Source organism: Callospermophilus lateralis, chromosome X (assembly GCF_048772815.1).
Source record: "Callospermophilus lateralis isolate mCalLat2 chromosome X, mCalLat2.hap1, whole genome shotgun sequence".
Classification (NCBI taxonomy): domain Eukaryota; kingdom Metazoa; phylum Chordata; class Mammalia; order Rodentia; family Sciuridae; genus Callospermophilus; species Callospermophilus lateralis.
In genome coordinates, this window is record NC_135325.1 from 69,353,225 (window position 1) to 69,374,217 (window position 20,993).

General features: G+C 37.0%; 2 protein-coding genes across 3 annotated transcripts in view; one reads left to right on the top strand and one right to left on the bottom strand.

The window, feature by feature from the left end:
• Positions 1–20,993, top strand: part of Pcdh19 (protocadherin 19) — a 99,809-nt gene that overhangs the window by 42,923 nt on the left and 35,893 nt on the right. For both annotated transcript variants that reach the window (XM_077106821.1, XM_077106822.1), the window contains exon 3: positions 14,536–14,594. In XM_077106821.1, coding sequence (XP_076962936.1) covers positions 14,536–14,594 — 59 coding nt within the window. The remainder of the gene's footprint in view (positions 1–14,535; positions 14,595–20,993) is intronic.
• On the bottom strand, positions 6,966–7,442 carry LOC143639504 (3-oxo-5-alpha-steroid 4-dehydrogenase 2; the record flags this gene model as incomplete). Its single annotated transcript, XM_077107697.1, has 1 exon — positions 6,966–7,442. A coding segment is annotated over one exon (477 nt), but the record flags the coding sequence as incomplete, so codon positions are not given.

The window sequence follows — 20,993 nt, forward strand, 5'->3', positions numbered from 1 at the left end:
TAATGTAATTACATTTTTGTTAATTTAAATATTCAAATTTCTACATGTGGCTAGTATCTATGCTATTGAACAGCACAGCTCTAAAAGGAATGGTAGAGTGGGTCCATAGTCAGGCTCCAAGGCAATACCTAGTGGGCTCTGGTGCAGCTGCCCCAGTCCTTTAATTCTGTTTTCCTATCCACAGACTGTACTAGCCGTAGAATGGCTCATTTCCAGCTGACAGCTCTGAATTATGCATGCTAATGTGCTTTACTTAACCCTGGGATGAGTTTTTTTTAAAGATATTCTGTGACAGTTCAATCATAACAAAGGAAGGAAATGGGGCGAAAGAAAACTAGTTTATAAAGGGTTTTAAATTGTCTAAAATCTTGCTTTTCTAATAATTTCAGATGGTGTGAGGTCATTTTAACATTCTTTAAGCTAGTGTGCTCTCTCTCTCTCTCTCTCTCTCTCTCTCTCTCTCTCTCAGGTGTCTGTTGTAGGGGGTCAGGTTCCTTCTATTCCTATATGAATCAACCATCAGAAAGGTTAGAGCCAAAAGAAAAATTGCATACCATATTCTTCTTCTTCTTCTTTTTTTTTTCTGATACAACAGTCAGGGAAAGAACAAGGTAAAATATCCCAGCAGAGAAGGGAAGCTTAGAAAGCAAGCCATTCACAGTGTACAATGGAAATTTAGTTGTAGACAGAAATAAATATTTAAGAGAAATCAAGTTTGTTACCTGATAATAAGAAGACCTACCATTTGTTTGATGATTCTTAGTTTTAGAGAATATTTGAGCATACATTATTTTATTTGATTCTAGTAACAATTCTGTAAATTAATTAGAGCTGATTGGACAGATTCCATGATGTATACAAGGTATCACAGCTAGTAAGAACTTTTTCTATTATTATCTTGAAGGTTCTGTGTTTGGAGACTTTCTGGGATTTTTCTTTTAATATTCTGTGATCTTTTCTAAGCTTATAACTGTCTGCAAAAACAATCACAAGGGTGATTTTAGACCTTAACTGTAGCTTAGGTATACCAGGAAGAAGCAATTTTAAATATCTAAACCCAAAGATACATCTTCCTTTCTGTGACAAAATTTGTGTGTGTGTGAAGGGAGAAGTGACTACTCACATCTGGTTTAGCTCCAAACAAAATGTTCATTTTCAAGTAGACACAAGTATTGAGCCAAGCAGGATAATGGAGTGGGTGTACCAGTTTACTTTGAGAGAAGGGTGTGAACATATAAGAGTGAATGAAGAGAAAGGTGTCTCTAAGACCATTTGAAAAGCTGACCAGCAAAGAGCTGGGAGGCAGGAAGCTGAGAACAGGGTAGGAAAAGGAAGGCATGGGTTGAAGGGGATATGCTGTCAGACACACTGTGGTGTTGTTTCTAACAGCTCTCTCTCTCTCTCTCTCTCTCTCTCTCTCTCTCTCTCTCTCTCTCTCTTTCTTTCTTTCTTTTTTTTTTTTTTTACAATTAAATTTGTAATTGTCTCTGTTTTTTTTTTTCCCTGTGGGGAATCTGATGGAAGAGGGAGAGTGAGGAGTTCCCCCTCATTATTTCTTAATCTTCCTTCAGGAGGAAATTTCTACAGTTGTGTTCACTGCCCTTGGACCTGTCATGTTTAAGCAGGCTAGGGATTTTTTTTTTTTCTCCCAAATAGTATACTCAGTCAGCCAGTCCTAATTACTTCCATTTCATTGCATTTTCCAGAATCCTAATGAGGTATGGCCTGGTGGCGTGAGCACAGGACCCAGCATGAGGAGTCTCAAATTCTAGTTGCAGATGCTAGATGCCTCTTTCTAGTAGAGGCCAAGTCTCTTAACCTCTTCTGTGGTGCTGTTAATGGAGTTAATAATATTTATTTAGCTCATAATGGTAGCAGGAGGATTAACTAGTTCATGTTGGCTAAAAAGGCTTTCAGGAAAAGAAAAAGTTTTTGTGCATTGTATTCATTTTCAAATGCAAATTCTTATTAATAGGAGGCACCTGCTCTATTATAGAAATTAAGCACTTTACGGAAATCTTGCTGGCTGTATGAGAAGGAAAATTCTTCAGTTCTGTGTTATGAGCTCTGTAGAAAATGTAGCTACTGTCAGCTGTAGTTTCCAACTTGGGTATCTGTTTGCTGCCCATCTAAAAATAATTCCTCTCCTTTATAGTTTCTCTAAGGTTTAGTAATTTCTCTCTCTCCTGCAACCTTTTATATTTACTATTACTGGTGCAGAATGACTATTGTGTTTCAGCTATGGGGAGAAATGATCCCTTTTTATAATAGCCTGTTAAACATTCTGGAAATCTTTGTGATAAAAGGTTCCACACAAATACAAGGAGCATTAGTAATTGTTCTGGAGGTGCACTGCATAACTGCATTACAGATTGCTAATACTGTGACACTCTCAAGCTGCTGATATTAGCCATTTTGTGAGGTGTAATTATGCTTTATTGTACAGGGCTGCCAGCACTCTTATTATGTCATATAGTAGTAGCCTTTTGGTTAATCTCTGTGTTCAAAAGGACAAATTCTAATCTGCCATCACCTCTCCTCATCCCTCCATCCTGCATAAAATAAGAAGGTCTGTTAGAATTTTGGAGAATGGGTAGGGGGTTTTAGAGAATGAGTAAACATTTCCATTACATCCTTGAATCCTCTTATTGCTTTTCATTTATGGTCCACAAAGTGATGCTGAAGTGTAAGCTCTATCTTGCCTCCAACAGAGATTTGCTGCAGTGCTTGTTTTTGTTGCTAGAAACTGGAGGCTACTGTGGGTTTCCTTCAGTGCCTAATAATTTCCACAGAGCCAAGTGCCCTTTATTTAAACTACAGTCATAATTAGAAGGTTGCCAATGTAAAGCAACCATGGAGCCTGAGTTTGAGAAATGTTTATTGTGCCTCATTAAATTTGAAATTAGTACTTAAAAGGTCAGAAATAAATAATCTATTTATATTTTTGTGACAGTAAATATATATGGATGCTGTGTGTGCACATCTTTGACTACTCATTCCAGTGTACTGAGACACCACTCCGTTTGCCATAGCAGTAATCAAAATCTCTGTGCCAAAAGAGAGCTGTGGAGGGTTTCATTGACCACAAACAAGAAAATGATCTATTGTATTGTATCTAATTAGAAAAAATCAATATTAGAAGCTAATGCATTTGCTATTTCTAAGATGGTATATTACTCCATTGTCTCTCGCTAGCATGATCGCATATTACAGGCTTGAGCAACAAGCTGGTACAAGGGAAATGAATTTAGGCCGATATGCCAAAGGCTATTACTCTCATTCTTAAATAAGCTTGTGGAGGCAACTGGGTTTTAAGTGATGTATAATATAAATAATGGGATTGGGGTTGGAACTGAATTTGGGGGTGTTGTTTTGGCCCACAGGCACAGGGCCACCTGCTGCTTTCCCTCCAAATATTTTGAAAGTCTTTTCAGCTGACAAGCCTCGCTCAATAGAACTTGCACTCTGCAGGCAGTCAGGGCTCTGTAGCTGCTAACTACTGGGAATTGAGACACTGATAAAATAGAATTTAGCAGAAAAGAATGGACCAGCTCAGGTTCTGAGAGTGCTGGGCCTTCTCTGAGCCAGAGGAGCTCAATGATTGGCTGGATCCAGGAGAGCTTATACTGTGGATCCCTGGATCTCATTGCTTTGGGGAAGTCTTAGGTGGAGTTTGTATTGCCGTTGGACCAGCTGTATCAAGTTATAGACTTTGGAATTGAAGCCACCTCATAAATCATTGTCAAAGTTCCAGGGAACAAAGCACCTTACTCCTGAAGCCCTTGGGTTATGTGTCCTAGTCCTTGAACTAGGTCTGGAGGACCATCTCCAGTTAGTGTGTACCACATTTTTCCTTTGTCTAACTGCTAGGCTACACTTTTCTTACCCATTTACTGGAAGTAGCCAAGAATGCCACTCTTAGAAAAACAGGTATGAGGCAGACTGATGTTATTGTATTATATTTGCTTTCTATCTCAGTAGTAGATTATGCCAAGACCGGTGCTTCTGTTTTTTTTTTTTTTTTTTTGTCATTCTTGTTGTGGCATGTTCTGAGTCAGTATTTAATGTGGCTGTAGCACTTAACCTGTATGTTTGTTTTCTTGGCTGTTTAAGGGGAGGAATAACAGTTGGTACTTGCTTGTGAAGGGCTTTGATTTTGGAGATGAAAGGCACTCTGTCTGTGCCTGCAAAATAGCTTTAATATGTTGTACTTACATATTTGGGATGGTGATTGAACTCTAGGATTTGTTCCACAGGCATATGTGGGTGATAGCTGTTTAGTCCTCAGATTGAATTTTGTTTATGTAGCAAGATATAGTCTGACTTACAAGACTAGATTCTTCATTTTATTTACTCTCAAGCTACTTTACTCACACTGTGGCCTTGTTGATTTTGCATTTGTACATACAATAGGCATGACTGCTTCCAGAGAGCTTTCTATAAGCAAATACTATTTCTGAGTACACTGTACCCCATAAAGGACTTAGCAAAGCATCCAAAGGCCTTATTCAGAAGGCTCTATTTGTTTGTTTAGTGGAACAATGTTTAGCCTGGTCTGTCTGCAGGTTATTTGCCTCTGAGTTGCGTGAATTCCTACAGCAAACAGCAAGGCTTCTCAAGGAGACCTTTGTAGTGAAACCTGTAATTAGGTTGTCCTTCTAAAGGCACTACTTTGACCCAAAAATGAGAGCAGAGGAAAGCATTTTCCCTGGGGCCATCTTTGCCCCATTCTAGATAGTCTGACCATTTTAGTGGTGCCAGCAAAACTTCAAGACTGATAATGAAAGACCAGAAGGAGCGTAACTCTTTCAAATTAACTTGTTGTATGTTAACCACATAGCCTGTGTCTCCCATTGATAGCCCTGTACTAAAACCCAGTGGAATCCTAGAGTTTTCTACCACATATAGAAAAGTAGTTGCCACACTGTCAGCTGTGTGTCAGAGGTCTATGTTCTGATGAACCCTTATTTTCTCATATAATATTTTTTTTTATCTACCCTGAGTTGAAATCATTATCATGTGTTACTATTGCCATTTTCAGAGACGTGGCAGAACTGATGGAGTTAGATGAGCAGGAAGCACTTAACTGTGTCATCTTATCTGTGACAGTTATATCCACACTGCCGTGTACTTATAAAAATGTAGTTGGGAATGATAAGAGGATAAATGGTAACTACAGAAGACAGTATACAGAATGGATAATTTCTGAAGAAATAGGATCACTTTGGTCTAATAGAATTGGCCATCTATCTTAATTGTGATAAGTAACCTCATTCTTAACCCCTTCCATCTTTCTCTGGTCATTTATTTATTTATTTTTAATTCAAACAAATTTACTTAACATCTGTGACTTGAGAGGCATTTAATGAACAGGAAAACATGTATTTATATCACTACAATTTGTATTTTTCAGTTACCTACTCTATCCCCAGCTCTTTCAAGTTCTCTATGTGTCTTACACAGTCAGTTTCTGTATGTTAGCACCACGTCTGATAAAACTGGTGGTCCATTCTCGAACAGTTTGTTAAGTAGTGCCAATGCTTACCACAGATCAGGCCTAGGAGACAAATATGTGCACATATTCAGACCTGAGTGCTCAGCCCTTTCCTTTGAGTCCAGCGCGGCCATGCCCTCACAAGACGCTGCGGATTCAAATGCATATCTGCTACTCAGTCCCAAGTTCTCCCGTAGGAATGCAGGCTGTGCACCTAGATCCTCCGAGTTGCTGAAGGGAACTAGAATGGCAGAGTTTTATGCAGAACTTCCTAAGTTTTAAATTTTAGAAATTTTAAATTTAAGGAAAAAAAAAAAACTAGGTGTGAAACCGTAAACATGATGAAATAGGTCTTCTTCCCAGTTGTCTCTGTCTGCCATTCTCATCTTCTGTCCTTGGGACCATGAAGGCTGAAGTTCAAGCCACCCCTGGGGCACATCTTCTCCACAGGCATTGAGCACTGTGAGGTTGAAATTCCAGAAAAGGAAAGCTGCTCGGGATCTGTTGTTGTCTTTCCTACCTTTGTAGAACTCATCAGGACAAACACCACAGGATCTTACTCATGAATTTCCCTTATTGGTTATTCTCATTTGTTTCCAAGAACATGAGAGTTTGTGATGTATATTGCAAAGCACTTCTTTACTCTCTCAGTAGCCATTGGGGGTCATATTCTTTTCTTTGTCTTTAAAATCTGAACTTCAGGCTGGGGATACAGCTCATTAGTAGAACGCTTGCTAGCATGCATGAGGCCCGGGGTTTGATCCCCAGAAACATGAAGCAAAAACAAACAACACAGCTGACCTTCAAGAAGGTCACACTAGTTTTCTGGGTTAGGTTGATATCTCTAATGGGAACTATGGAATCTTCTGGAAGACTGAGGCACCCCTTGATTAAGACACTGTACAAACTTGAAGTGGGGTCAATGTGTCAGTACATTTTTGGCGATGTAAGGAGGCAGATATGACTCTGTCTTTTCACATCTTTCCTAATTAACTAAGGAAAAGGGAGATGTGACTAGGTTTTCATTGAGGAGTGGGTGTGCTCTGAGCATACGTGGCTTTGGAATTTAATCCTCTGCTACTCTGCATAGGTTTAAAATGTATGCTGTTCATAAATTCTATAAGCACTGCCCTCACCCCAAAAACTCTTGGCTACAGAGTTGTCCTGCATTGATACAGAGAAGGAAAAAGCAACAGGTACTGGAATTAGCCAGTAAAAAAAAAAGGAAGTTCTACACTTTCTAGGAGGCATAGCTAAGAAGAAAATGTCTCCACTTGGAAAATGAAACTCCAATAGGAGATCAGGATAGATTCTGCATCACGCAGAATCCCCAAGCCAGTTGGCAGAACGATAACTACCACATTTTATACATCCATACTTATATAATGAAACTTTACAATTATAGTTTCAGCATCTTGAGAGTCAGCATCTTGGTATTATGGTAGCTTTGTTCCTTTTTTATTTGGTTTCTTTAAAAGATGAACGGAATAAGGGCTTTCCGAGACTTGGGATAGTCCTCAAGCATCTTGAGGTAGAACCTGTGGTGATGAGAAGCTCGCTGGCCAAGGTAACAAAGTGAGAAAAAGGCAAACCCAAGTCCTGGAGGGGACCAAGTGGCCAAGGCATAGCCCATCCATTCAATGATCTCGCCAAGGTAATTGGCTCCAGAAACATATGTAAACAAACCACCTTGTGGAATCCTGTAGGTGATTTCTCCAGGCTTCCTGAGCTGGCGCAATATATAGTCACTGTGAATGTTGACTCCCATTCCCAAAATAAACAGGAAGATTCCCAGGCTAAACCGGATGTCTGCGTACCACTCTTCAGGGTATTCTGCACAGTAAATCAGATAGTAGGCTTGAAGGAATCCATTTCCAACACAGAAGATACTTCCTCTGAAAAGGAAGACAACTGGAAAAGGTCTCCCTCTGGTGAGCAATGCATAAATAAAAGTCCCAAGGTGGAGATTCAACCAAGAGATTTATTGCGGGGCTGCCTGGAGGGGAAGAAAAGGAGAGGCAGAGAGGAGAGGAGGAGGGCAGAGAGAAAGAGCTGGTCATTTATTTTTGAATTACACGAATAATAAGTGACCAGGATTGTAGCAGATGGCAAAGAGAACTTCCAGTCCAGTTCAAAGATGAATTGACACAGTGCACATGAAATAATCACGGAACCAAAGGTGCACAATCACATGTATAGTCTGTATACAAAGTGCTGAGAAAATGCTAGTCAATGTGGAATGATCAATGATGGACATATATTAGAAATGAAGAGAGTTGGATATGCAGAAGTAGAGGCCTTATATGGAGGACTGCTTAGCTAAGGATTTCCATTTAGATTTAATGCTAATCATAATAAGGAGTCACTGCAGGTTTTGAAAAGAGAAGTGACATGATGAAAATAGTGGACAAGGAAGATTATCCAAATAGCATATTGCTGAAGGAGCCAAAGCAAAAGGCAAATGGAGATGAAGGAATGGTGGTAAAGGTGATGGATACTGGGGAAATGGGACCAAATGGAAAGATATATGAGCTATTTCTAAGAAGGGTAATAATTTAAAATCTATTTGATAACATGTGGATTGTGTAGATGTAACAAATATAAAGGCCAGATTCTCCTATGGTAGTCATGTGTGCTCATCAAATCATTAGGGTGCTCTTGAATTCTATAAAGTATTGGTATAATTCTTTAAATTGTATTCCAGGAACCTGTGTACGAGTATGTGCATGTATCTGCAGGTAGTACTGTCTCAGTCTCTATGTTCATTTATCTAATTGGCTGACATTTTGACCATCCCTAGTAAGAGGTGAGCTCCTTGAAGGCATAGGCTATGCATTTTTTTCTATTTTCAGGGTTTGGTGCATGTTTATTCAATGGATGAGTGAACGAATAAGTTAATAACAGTCAGTTTGTTTTAGAAGCCTAGAATTTTTAGAGTTTGAAGGGAAACATTGAAATCATTTAGATTTTTCTCCTCATTTTGTAGATGGATAAAGCAGTCTTAAGAGGGACAAATTAACTTATCCAAGGTCATCTGTGAGTTCAGTGAAAAATAGGGAGAGGATGTCGGGGTTTCCCCACCAGACCAAATTGCTCTCTGTAGTCAAACTGCATGAATTTGTGTATGAGAATTAGGGCTGTGCTATGTGGAGAACATATGACTTACAAGATGTGGTTAGGAGGAGCTTACTTAGATTTTGTTTTCAAGTTTGGCATAAATATAAGCTTTCCAGTGATGGTAACTATGGGGATGGTGCCTTATTCCACCTTCACTAATTCCCACTTCATCTGCTGCTGTCTGGATGGATGAGTCTGTGAATATACATTCTAGCTAGAGGCATGCCGGCTTTTTCTTTATGTAGAATTTGCATTTTCATTTTTATGTATTAGGCATAGGAAGTAGGAAAAAGCCATTTGTCGATTCATTTCCAAAAAATCATTTTGTGAGGGGATGGCCATTTGAGCATTTAAAACAGCAACCCCTTTTGGAAAAGTTTATGGGTCTTTTCATCATTGAATCGATAGGCACAATTAACATTACTGGAAGTTAGCAGTTAAAAAAAAATAACCAACACTTTAGAATAACTTTTCTGTGCATCTGATCTGGAATTACATTTTTGCTGGTTTGTATTGCTAAAATGAATTAAGGGTTTAAAAATTAAAAAAAAAACAATTAGTTAGCAAATTGCAGTTATAATGTTTTCAGTTTGATGGGACTTTTAAAGTGTAATTTAAGAAGATTGTTCATTTTCAAATGCAAACCTTTGGGTTTGAGGAATCTCTATTTTAATCCAAGAGTCTGCAACCTTTTTTAGCTTGGTGTAGTGACCTGGGGATTTATGCCAGTAGGCAAAGAGTCTAGTCTTAGATATCTGCATTTATTGGGCTTCTTTCTCCTCAGGGTTGAAGTCTCCCTGGTGATAAATGTTGTACTGAGAGAGCTGCAGTCACTCTTCCAGAGACTAGGGCACAATTCAGTGAACTGTAAAAGTAATGCAAAATGACAATTAAAGTAGGGCATTCTCTGGTACCTTGGGGGCCTGACAAAGTGGAAGCATTTGACTTCTGATGTGCCAGACTTATTAACATAGAAACATAATAAAATATAATCTACCCAAAAGTCTCACTAAAAGCCTCACATATCCAGAAGGGAGTTGAGAACAGAAAACAGTAAGCAAAGAAGGCTTCTGAACAGGTAAAATACAAGCAAATAACAAAACCCAAATAATTGCACAGAAGTTCATATATTAAAGATCATGTAATTTCTCTCTTAGGACAAAAATATCTCAGCTCTCTACTCAGAACTTATTAACTCATGTTCCAGTCTATGCTTACAAATGTAATTATGTAGTTTCCAAAAGCATGGTAGAGTAGAAGCATTGAACTTGAAGTGGAAGAGAAGCTGCTTTTGTTCTAACATCACTGATAAGTAGCATCACTGAATATTTGATTGCAAGTTAGTTAAAGGACAGCTGTTGAAAATTAAAGGCAAGAAATCAAAAAAACAGTACTTTGGGGTCATTGAATATATAGGCAAGACCTTCATGGCACAATGATTTATGTTTAGAAGGGTGCACCAAAATAACAAATAAAATGTACAATTATGTCTTTTTACTCTAAAAGGAGCAACATTGTGAAACGTTCTAGAACTAAGGTATAATGGCTAGGGTTTTAAATTAGAGTTTCAGTTCTTAAAGGGGAAAGCCGTAAGTTATCTGGAAAACCAAGCTATGCAGAATTATTTATTCTATAGGGATTGTACAAAATCAAGATTTTATTAAAACTAGGCCAAGGAGAAACCTACTCTAAGTGAATTCCTAGAAAAAAGGCTACTTGTTAGAGAAAGGATTTGAGAGAAGTATATTAAGTGATAAAAAGTGACTTATTTGCCATCAAGACTGGAAATAAAAGTTTGCTGTAGACCCATTTTTATGTCAAAATTAGGTTTTTAGAAACAAATGTTGTTCTTATCTCTTTGCTGTGTTTCCTCTGTTAACCTGCCTGTCTCATTAGAGATGGGGACATTTCCTAGTGAAATTAATGTGACATTTAGAGAAAATTTCCTCTCTCAAATGTTTCATGTTATTTGCCATTTAGAATACTTAAAGATGGGATTGGAATAATGTCAAACAAATTTTGATTAAATAAGGCTAAACAGGAGCCAATACATTCATGCAAAACAGAAAAGCTCTTGTGTTATTTCTTGAAAAGTGAATTCCTTCTCTGGTTCTTTATCATATATTGAGATAACGTCAGTAGATAATTTGACAGAAAAGGTGCAATCTCCTAAACAGCTGGGCTTGCCTTAGAAAACACAGCATATCAGGTCAAAGCCTGTCACCAGTTCTTTGTTCACAACAGGAGTTTTCTACCCTGAAGGTACATTAGAATTATCTGGGAAACTTTAAAAAATACCAATGTCTGGGCCCAACTCCAGGTCAATTATCTCAGAGTCTCTTGAAGTGGATCTTTGGTGACAGTATTTTTTTAAGTTCTTCAGATGATTCTAATGTGCAGTTAGGGTTGAGAACCACTGGCTTAAGACATGAAAACTATTTATTAACACAAGATTGTTTCCTTGTTCAGGGAGGTCTGAATCTTATTCTATGCTCCACCAGTAGTGAGAAAAAAAATCTACTCTTTCAGTGCATATGGGTTGGGCTTGAGCACACACCTAGAACAAATATAAACTAGAATACTTGATATCAGTAGATATAGACCCACCATATAATAGGCTACCTATGGCCTGTTAACTCAGTTGTTTGGAATATAGCACTAATGAGGTCAAAAGATTGTATCTGTCCAATTAAGATGATTCTGTTCCATATATTGTTCCTAAAACTGCAACTAAACTGCTTCATAAAGAGAGATGAAAGTGATTACAAAGGAAAAAGACAATGTACAAATTGGTTTAGCCCCAATCATTCTGGAAAAGTTGGTTCTAGGTACCTGCCTCATTGACTAGTGCTACCAATGACATTTAGGATGAAGCATGGGGCATTTGCCCATTATGGTTTGTGCTGATTTGGGGGAAGGAATATTTACATTAGAAGGTTAGAACCCATAAGAATGGGCAGTGCAAAAAAGAATGGGTAGAGTAAAAAAAGAAAAAGAGAGGAAAGTGATAAATTACAATGACATTCTTTTACCTACAGTGGCAGATGATTCCTTTAGCATCTGTCCCGAGTTAACTGACTTGTCTTGGGGGTAGGGACTGTTAAGGTGGGAATTCTCGTGGTCATATACATTATTCCATTAGAACCAAGAAGTAGTATATTTGTCAGAGATAAAATTGGTTTGAATTTTCTTCTTTGCCCAAACATGTGGTTCTGGTTTTTTGATGAGAGACCAGATATCCACAGAGCTCCATATTTGTGCTCAGTGAACACAGGCTAGATGCATTCATATGCAAAGCCATGTAAAAATTTCTACTTGAAAACTGACTTTCAAAAAATGTGACAAAAGTAAAAAACAAAAAAAAACATGACAGTAGCTTTGGATATTGATCATGCTTTCCCTACAATGCCAATGTCCTCTAGATTTCCTCTCCTTTTTGTTTGGAATCTACCACTTTTCTTGCAAAACGTGATTTGATAAGTTTGAACCTGGCTGATAGAATACACATGTGCTATTGTTTTATTGCCTGAATGAGGTCACATTTCTGGTCCTCCTTGGGGTTTCAAGTTTTGAAGATAGCAAAGAATAAGGATTCCCTTTATGAGTGATGAGAAATGCAACTGTAATCTCCTTGGATTCATGTTTTATTGTCCATATTTTACAGAGGAGGAAACTGAGGCACACAGAGATTAAATAATGTGCCCAAGTTTGCATGGGGAAATGAATAAGTGAACTGTTATTTTAATTTTTAGGGGATGGGGAACTTCCACTCATTAAATTATATGTTGTAGTGATTATCATAGAAGAGCACATTTTTTATTGGTTGTTCAAAACCTTACAAAGCTCTTGACATATCATATTTCATACTTTAGATTCAAGTGGGTTATGAACTCCCATTTTTACCCCAAATACAGATTGCAGAATCACATAGGTTACACATACACATTTTTACATAATGCCATATTAGTAACTGCTGTATTCTGCTACCTTTCCTATCCTCTACTATCCCCCTCCCCTCCCCTCCCATCTTCTCTCTCTACCCCATCTGCTGTAATTTAATTCTCTCCCTTGTTTTTTTTCCCTCTTTCCCCTCACAACCTCTTATATGTAATTTTGTATAACAATGAGGGTCTCCTTCCATTTCCATGCAGTTTCCCTTTTCTCTCCCTTTCCCTCCCACCTCATGTCTCTGTTTAATGTTAATCTTTTCCTCTTGCTCTTCCTCCCTGCTCTGTTCTTAGTTTCTCTCATTATCCCCCTCTTATATTGGTAAAATGAATTGACTCAAAAAGCATTTGTTGTTTGACTGACTGATGGATAACCTATCCTAGCAAATACTTAGATTGTATTCCCAACACAGACCTTCAAGTTAGCTTCCTCCTCCTGTAGTTATATTTGCAACAATTTTGCCTTTCATTCTCTTATGAACAAATCAGAAATGAACTGACCCCTTTGATTATTACTCTCTCAAACCATTGCTTCTAACAGCACCAAAATTTGTTTGTGGCTTACATTAAAGGGAATATAAACTTCTAGATAAAAGCAATGCGAGTGGATATTATACAGTGTGTCTTCCAATGAGAGGTATGTGCAAGCGGCACAGATGTACCCCAGTCAATACAGGGCACTGTTGGGTTTTAGTTTCCTTCTCAATACTCTCCTTTCTTCCAACTATTCACTGCCCACTTTTTACTTACTCTAGGTGGTTAGGGTCCTTATTCTGACTGTTGGCTGTTTAGTGCATATGTGGAAGCTGGATCTGCTATTACCAATCTCATTTTCTCGTCTATCAAACTGTGAACTCTTTGAAAGCAAGAACTGTATCTAAGAGCCTAGTGACAGGTAATCATCAGAAAGGTATCTGCTATTTTGTTCTCTAGACAGCTATTGTGTTTCCTTATCCAGGCATTTTCAGTTGAAGTGATTGCAGAAGGCCCTCAAGGAAAGGTGGACATTGTAGGGATTTCCTGTAGGAGGCCAGGAGGGTAGAGGAGATGTGTTTGGGCATTTTTCAGTTCCTACAATGATTCAACAAGAGTTGTATTTTAGTGTTGGGGGTAAGGCCTACTTTACTAGGACATTAACTTACTTCGGTGTAGACTCTTCCCTATCTCCCACCCTTTCTAAGAGGTGCTGCCCCCTGCTTCAATTCATCCAGCCATTGGATGCCCATAAACGGTTTTCCCATCTCTTTCATCTGGCAGGCAGGTATTCTGCATTTGCTTTTGTAAAACTGTTGCTCTGGCAGTCTACTGTAACCAGATTAGACAGTAGTGTTTTAATGATAAAAACTGAGACAGGGGTTTGCTTGCAAACTTCATGTCTGACATGAAAGGCTTTGGTACCCTCTGTGGTCTGCCCTTCACCCTGTTTTAGGCATAGTACTTGTTTGCCTTTATATTTGTGATAAAAGAAGGTCTTCTGCATAACCAGTGCTGAGCAAATGTCTTAAAACAAAGGGAAGTGCAGAGTTTAAATCCACAGTGGGGGATTACCTTGCCTGCATTTCCATATCTTTGGAATAAATATTTTAACATGTTAATTATCTACTACTAATAAAAATACCTTTGAACTTCCAGTCAATTTGATGGGCATAGAATTGTCTCCACTGGGGAATGGAAAGCAATTAGTTTCTGTAACGATTGTGAGTCATATTGTCTCTTCTCTATAAGTGGTTGCATGGTCAGTAGCCAGCCCTCTTCTAGGAAATGTTTGTGCCAAGTCTGTCCTGGTCTGCAGGGGTGAGTTGCTACCTCCACAGAGGATAGACCCCGCCCCTCCCAGGCTGCTGCCCCACTATGGCGTTAGTTTCTAATTCATTTATTGCTTCTTGCCTATTTAAAAAAAATCCTTTCAAGTAGGTACTTGGATTCTTCTTATGAATTACCTGTGTAACATTTTAATTCTTTTTTTTCTTATTACAGACTGAAAATTATTCTTTTGATTCCAACTATGTGAACAGCCGAGCCCATTTAATCAAAAGGTATGTTGATTTGCTTACCTAGCTTGATTTAATATAAAAAAGAAAAACTGATTTTTTTAATAACCATACTTTTTTGGATTTTAAAATGAATGCCTATATGCTTATTGTAGAAAGTTTGGAAAATTTAATTCCATCACTTAAAGGTAATCCTGTTGGCATTTTATCATATTTCTTTCCATTAAAATATATGTATACATATTCACAATTAAAAATAAAATTGGAGTTATATGAAAATATAGTTTTGTTGATTAAAAATGTAATATGAGAAATGTTAGAAAACTTCCAAAATCTTGTTTAGCAAAATACTTGTTGCTATTTATTTTAAGGCCTTAAAAGTTTTTTTCTATGGAATTTCCAGTGATTTCTGAGATTGCTGTTGTTTTGACAACTTTGAAATTTTAAAGATATTTTAATGACATAAAAATTAACTTTTTATGTTTTATAATGCTTTTTTTAGATGACACAGAAAAAGAAAATTGCCTGATTTGTACTCTTGTTAAAGATATTTAGAAGTGTTTCTGTGAATACTGACGAAGATTTCACCTGGTGCAGTGGGCACCAAAGTCATCTAATAGGAAAAAAAAATAAGACATGTAGAAAACCTTCTAAAGAGAGAGAACTAAGCAAAAGAGAAATTTTCTTGTGAAGAAAAGTAACAAAACAACAAAAATAATCCAGAACTGACCACTCAGATGATGCCTTTATTACTGTTTCATGTAAATTTTTTGAATGGTCCATTGGTTATTTGGCAGCTAAAATTGAACACTGAGTGTGTTTGTTAAAATAATGGAAAGGAAAGCAGGGTGTATTAGAGCTGCTGTAGAGAAGATCTGAAGCTTCTATTGTTTTGCTGCCTCTAATCCCATAAATTTACATAAATCACTGGAAGGGTAGGATTCACATAATAAACTAGCTTGTTGTACAAGTAACTTGAATTCATATCTAATTTAATTCATGGTGCTACAGTAACTCCCCCACCCCCCACCCCACATCATGCTACGTTTATCTGTATCAGTTTGGGACAGCTTGTGACCTTAAGTGATGATCATTAATCATCTGAAAATGGAAAGCACTGTATACCAGGCATAGTATAGTTTGAAATTTTTCTGAGGGGTTGGGAAGAATCCATTTAGAATATTTTCTTGGTCTACAGAATAAAGCAAACAGTGAGGAATTTAAAATTCTCTGACTGATTTGTTTTAATGGGAAGGAAAAATCTTTACAAACACTGATTAGAGTGGCTTTGCAGTAGAGGTCTGCTTTGTTTTCTGCTTCAAGATTATTGTTTTCAAAGCTTCTTTTAAAATTTCTAGTGAAAACAGTGACTTGCCTTATCCTTACAGGTCCCTTGGGCAAGCTATTTCTGGATACTTGGGAATTCTATGACCAAGTTAAACTGATAACATGAGTTGTATTTTCATTGCCTGGCAGAAAGCTAAGACTCCTGGGGACCCTCATGTCTTAGGTCAGCCCTGAATATCCAATTTAAAAGGCAGACTGATGAAATTAAAACTTATGTCAAACATTTACCTTTTGGGATATGTGTATTTCCACAATAGCTTTTTGACTCACTAGGAACTGGGAATCTCTCATTTGATTACTTTATAACACACACACACACACACACACACACACACACACACACACACACAGAGAGAGAGAGAGAGAGAGAGAGAGAAGAGAGAGAGAAGGCATGACCTGGAATTAATAGGGCCTGATGATGGCTGAAACAAAAATATAGGAGTTTTTAAGTCTTCACTAAGGACCTTCTTCATTATTTTTTCATTGACAAATACAACTTTGTTTATTTACTAAATACATCATGGTATTTTATACAATATATACAAGGTAAAATGACTAAATAGAATGAATTAACACAATCATTATTTCATATAATTATCAGTTTTGTGCTTACAAGGTATTGTATTCCTTCTACTAGTTTTATGAAAAACATAATACACTGACCATGTGGTAAAACAAAACTCTTTGCCCTCTTATGCTCAATAAAATAAAAATATGGAGACTTTGACTATAATGTCAACCCTTCACAAAACACAGTATCTGCTGAGCAAAATTTTACTCACTAAATTTCTGACTTCCACATGTGAATCAAATGCTCCTGCAACTTAATATCTGCTTGTCACATTTCACTTAATGCAAATTCCTGCATATATTTCTTATAAGACTTTAAGAGACAAAAATTCTTACAACTAAATAACAATAGTATATAAATACAATATTTTTATGCATTTGATCATTGATGGGCACATACATTGAGTTAAGGACCTTCTTCATTAAGACAAAATATTTTAAAGCAGAGAGACATACATGCATTTTTGCCAGTTTCTGTTATGGGACTGCAAAGGCTTTGGAAAACCATTAAGGCCTTGGAATTTATGGGGTCAATTGAGTTTAGACAAAGAATAATACCTGGAAAGGTACAGGGTTCTATTTTGTATGCTATGCTTTCCTGTGGAGTAACCATTATAAGTATAAAGTGTGGAGAAAATGTTAAAATAGAGTAGTTACTAACACCAGGTGATCAAACCAGGCAAAATGTGTTCAAATAGCTCACAACAATGTTTGAAAGGTTTTTTTCCATATGTGGTTTCTTGAAGATCCATATCTATGCATGGGAAAAGCTCTTGGCCAGGAAATTCTTAATTGGATTATAAATTTTAATTTTGAAAATGCCAGTCCAATCTCAAGCCTACTTTGTGAACTTGTTTTCCTATCTCTTTTCTCATCCTCTGTTCATTATCTACTCATCCAGGGATGTTTCTTGGATCATTCTTCCTGGCGTTCTTGGACAATCTATTTTATACATGGGCATCTTTTCCTCTTTCATATATATCTGCCTTAGATAGTTGAACAGGTCTGCCATTGTTCTCTAATTTTTTCCTATATCAATCAGGAAATAGTTACATGATATAGTTGACACACTGAATTGTAATAATTTAAGGAAAGTTCTTTTTTACAAAGGCACTGTTTGCAAAGACTTGGGCAAGAGATAACACAGTATTCTGGTATAAGAACAATAGAGTTGAAAATACTTTTGAAAAGACTAGGGAAGAGAGCAAGGAGGGAACATTGACTACAGAATAATAGTGACTTCTGGTCAATTGAAGGATACAGTCACCATTAAGTGACCCTGCAAGAGGGGAGCAGAGATAATTAATACCCTAATATCACTCTCCTCTTACCCTCTGACCTCCTTCTCATGTCCTCCATGGGCTAATCCCAATGGAACGCCACAGGGTAAGGGAATTTTTCACAGGCATAAATCAAAATTGAGAAGAGTCAAGAGTGAATCTAGAAGGGAACAGGAAGATATATGGCACATTCTCCATAATATTTTTTAATAAAGAATCTAGCATTCTATCTTTGTAGTTTTTTTTTTTTTCTCCAGAACATCATCTGCAGTCTGGAGGTATCTCAAGGAGGTTTCTAAAAGAGTTCCAGATTAGCAAACCAAGAGAGTTTGAAAATTATTCTGGATGGATTTCCTTCCTGCTGTATTTGTTTTCTTGCTATCTTCTCAGAAGAAGAAAGCCAGCAGTGGTACTTTGCCCCTGATGCAACACTGTCTTTGCTCATGCCTGCTTTCTATGCTGTTGTCTGATATCCACTCCTGTAGTTCTTTTGGAGCAATATCAAGCAGGGCCTAAGGATGTAGACCAAAGAAAATAGAATAAGAAATGAATAAGATGCTGAAGCAGCATGGAAAGGAAAATGAACATCAGCTCCTAAACCATGCACAGTGCTTTCCTTTATCACCAACATTGTCCTGAGGTTTTGTAGCATTTGGTATGGTGCCTTGAATATAGTAAGTGCTTGGTACATGTTTATTGAATGAATAGAAGAAAGAAGTTGAAGGAAACCTTGGCTTTTTTTTCATTAAAAAACTAGCGCTAAACTTCCCTTTAAGCCAGTGATTTCTGAACTTTAGTGTGTGTTGGGAATCACCTAAGAGACTTGTTAAATGCAGTCTCTAGCGCCATTCTTAGAGAACCTCCAGTTTTAACAGGTTCCCAAGGTGATTGTGATACAGCTGATCTAGAAACCACTTTAGGATCTTCCTTAGATTCCTTAAACACAGTTATAATATTCTTTCAACTCTTACCCCCTTCTTATTTTCAGTCTCAGTTGTATTCCCTGGGTATGTGGTGTCACCTACTGGGAAGATATGGCCTATTTCCTTTCAGATTCTTCATATTATTGAAAAAGATTCTAATATTTTAAAAGAATTCTAATATTTTTAATGGTAGATACAGATCAGAATGTGTATGATGTTCATTCATCAAGCATTTTCTGAGTAACTCTGTATGCAGAGTCCTGTTAAGGTGTTTTCAAGAGAACCTGTTCTGTTGGCCACCAGAATAGTAATAGAAATATTTGCATTTACAATACCATTGCAAACAGGTACCCTTAATTTATTGTCCTACAAAAGTTGTTTTACAAGTCTTTCATCTCCCAAGAGGTACACAGGTAATAAAGTAAGTGAAATCAGCATTTTTAATGCCTGACACAAATTGTTATTTGTTTTGGGTGAGTAGTCATTTATCAGACTGCTTTACAATTTGGAGCATCTTGCTCACTGAGTCTTAAACTGCCTTACACAAATCCATTCATTAAGCCAATAAATGTCCTTACAAGATCAGAGTCAGTGGTACTTAGTTTGTCAGATGAGCAAAGTGGTCCTTAAATGAGTTAACTATTCCAAGGTTTGGGGGAGGGTAGTGGTTATATCTTTTGCTTTTCCTTTTGAGAATATACAACTTCTCAAATTCACACTACCAGTCCCTTAGATTCCAGTAGCTAGTCCTTTATAGTTTTGTTTTATTATTTCTATCCTTTTTGCTTAAGAAAAAAGCTCTGAGGTAGTTTATAACATTCAGATGCATATAAAATGGATGATCAAATTTTAAAAAGGCAGATCAAAAACCAATTAGGAGAAGCAAGATAGAGATTCCTGGCATCCAGGGAGGTAACTCAGTGCAATTCAAGATTACATTTACCTTGCATCTTTTGAGATGCCAAGACTGAAAAATAAATGCATCAGGTCATATAGTTCTCATAATTCAATTAAAAAAGTGTACATATTTGAGAGAACTACTTTTTTTCTGTTCCTGAACTTTAGGAGAAATAACATTATGGACAATGTCTGACTGTTGTTTACAGAAGGTGTAGAAATAGTCTTTAAATATAAATTTTCCTATACCAATCTGGTAAAAGACCATGGATATAATATTTAGTTACAATTCAATGAAGGTATTACCATGCAGGTAATGATCATATTAAATTGTACTATTTATTGAGCATTTGTATATGTGATACTTCATGTGTATTGTCTTGTTGAACTCTCACAATGGTCTTTTGAAGGAGAGTTTAGCAACTGTATTTTACAGACAAGGAAATTGAGACTCAAAGACATCAGATATCAAGCCTAGGATCACATAGATGAAGGAGCAGATGACAGATTTTCATGTGTCCTAATGACTCCAAGTTCAGTGCTTTTTCCAGTATAGTCTGTTACAGGAATAGAGTTTAGAGAATCTAAAGCAGTTGTTCTCAACTGGGGGTGATTTGACAATATCTCCCTGGAGACAAAATGATTGTTATTATTGTGGACTACTACAGTCAGCTCATGGATAAAGCTCAGGGATGTTGTTAAACATCTTACAATGCACAGGACAGCCACAGCAAAGAATTATGTGGCCAAGAATATCAATAGTGCCAAGGTTAAGAAACCCTGCTCTGAAGGATGGTCAACTACATTGTCCTTGCACTCTATCCCTCACCATATGATATCTTATGTAAGTTTTGGCAACTGCTGAAATGCAGTCAATTCAGAATTGAATTTTCTGGCTTGACATGCCAGTTTTGTTTTGGGGATTAAATAAGTTTTCATTATGTTTCAGATAACAGATAATACAGGTTGAAAAGTTAATTTTTGTTATCAAAATGGAACAGTCTGTAATATCATCCAGACAGGTAATTTCCCTTCTCTTGAAGAATATGAGTGCTTGTAGGCAGGGCTAATTGTTTTTCTAAAGTACAAACTTTGAATCTATTTAAACTGTGGAATTGGTATTTACAGAATCTGTACCATAAAGCTAGAAATTATAAGACACTTCAAATGAAGTGTTTCCAATTGGTCTTCTTGACCATGAAAAAATTATAGAATGATTTTGTTTTAATAGAGCTGCATCCTGGTATGTTCATAGGGCTAAGTTATCTGAGTGAGCTGGCCTATTAAGTGCTTTTAGTTTTAGTGAAGTAAGTTGATGCTCAGTTATCCTTTCTGAAAATAATTACCCAACAGGTCAGTGCTTCACTCTATCCTACTCTTCATTTTCTTATACTTATTGTTTTCCAGTTATTACTTTCTTGATCTTT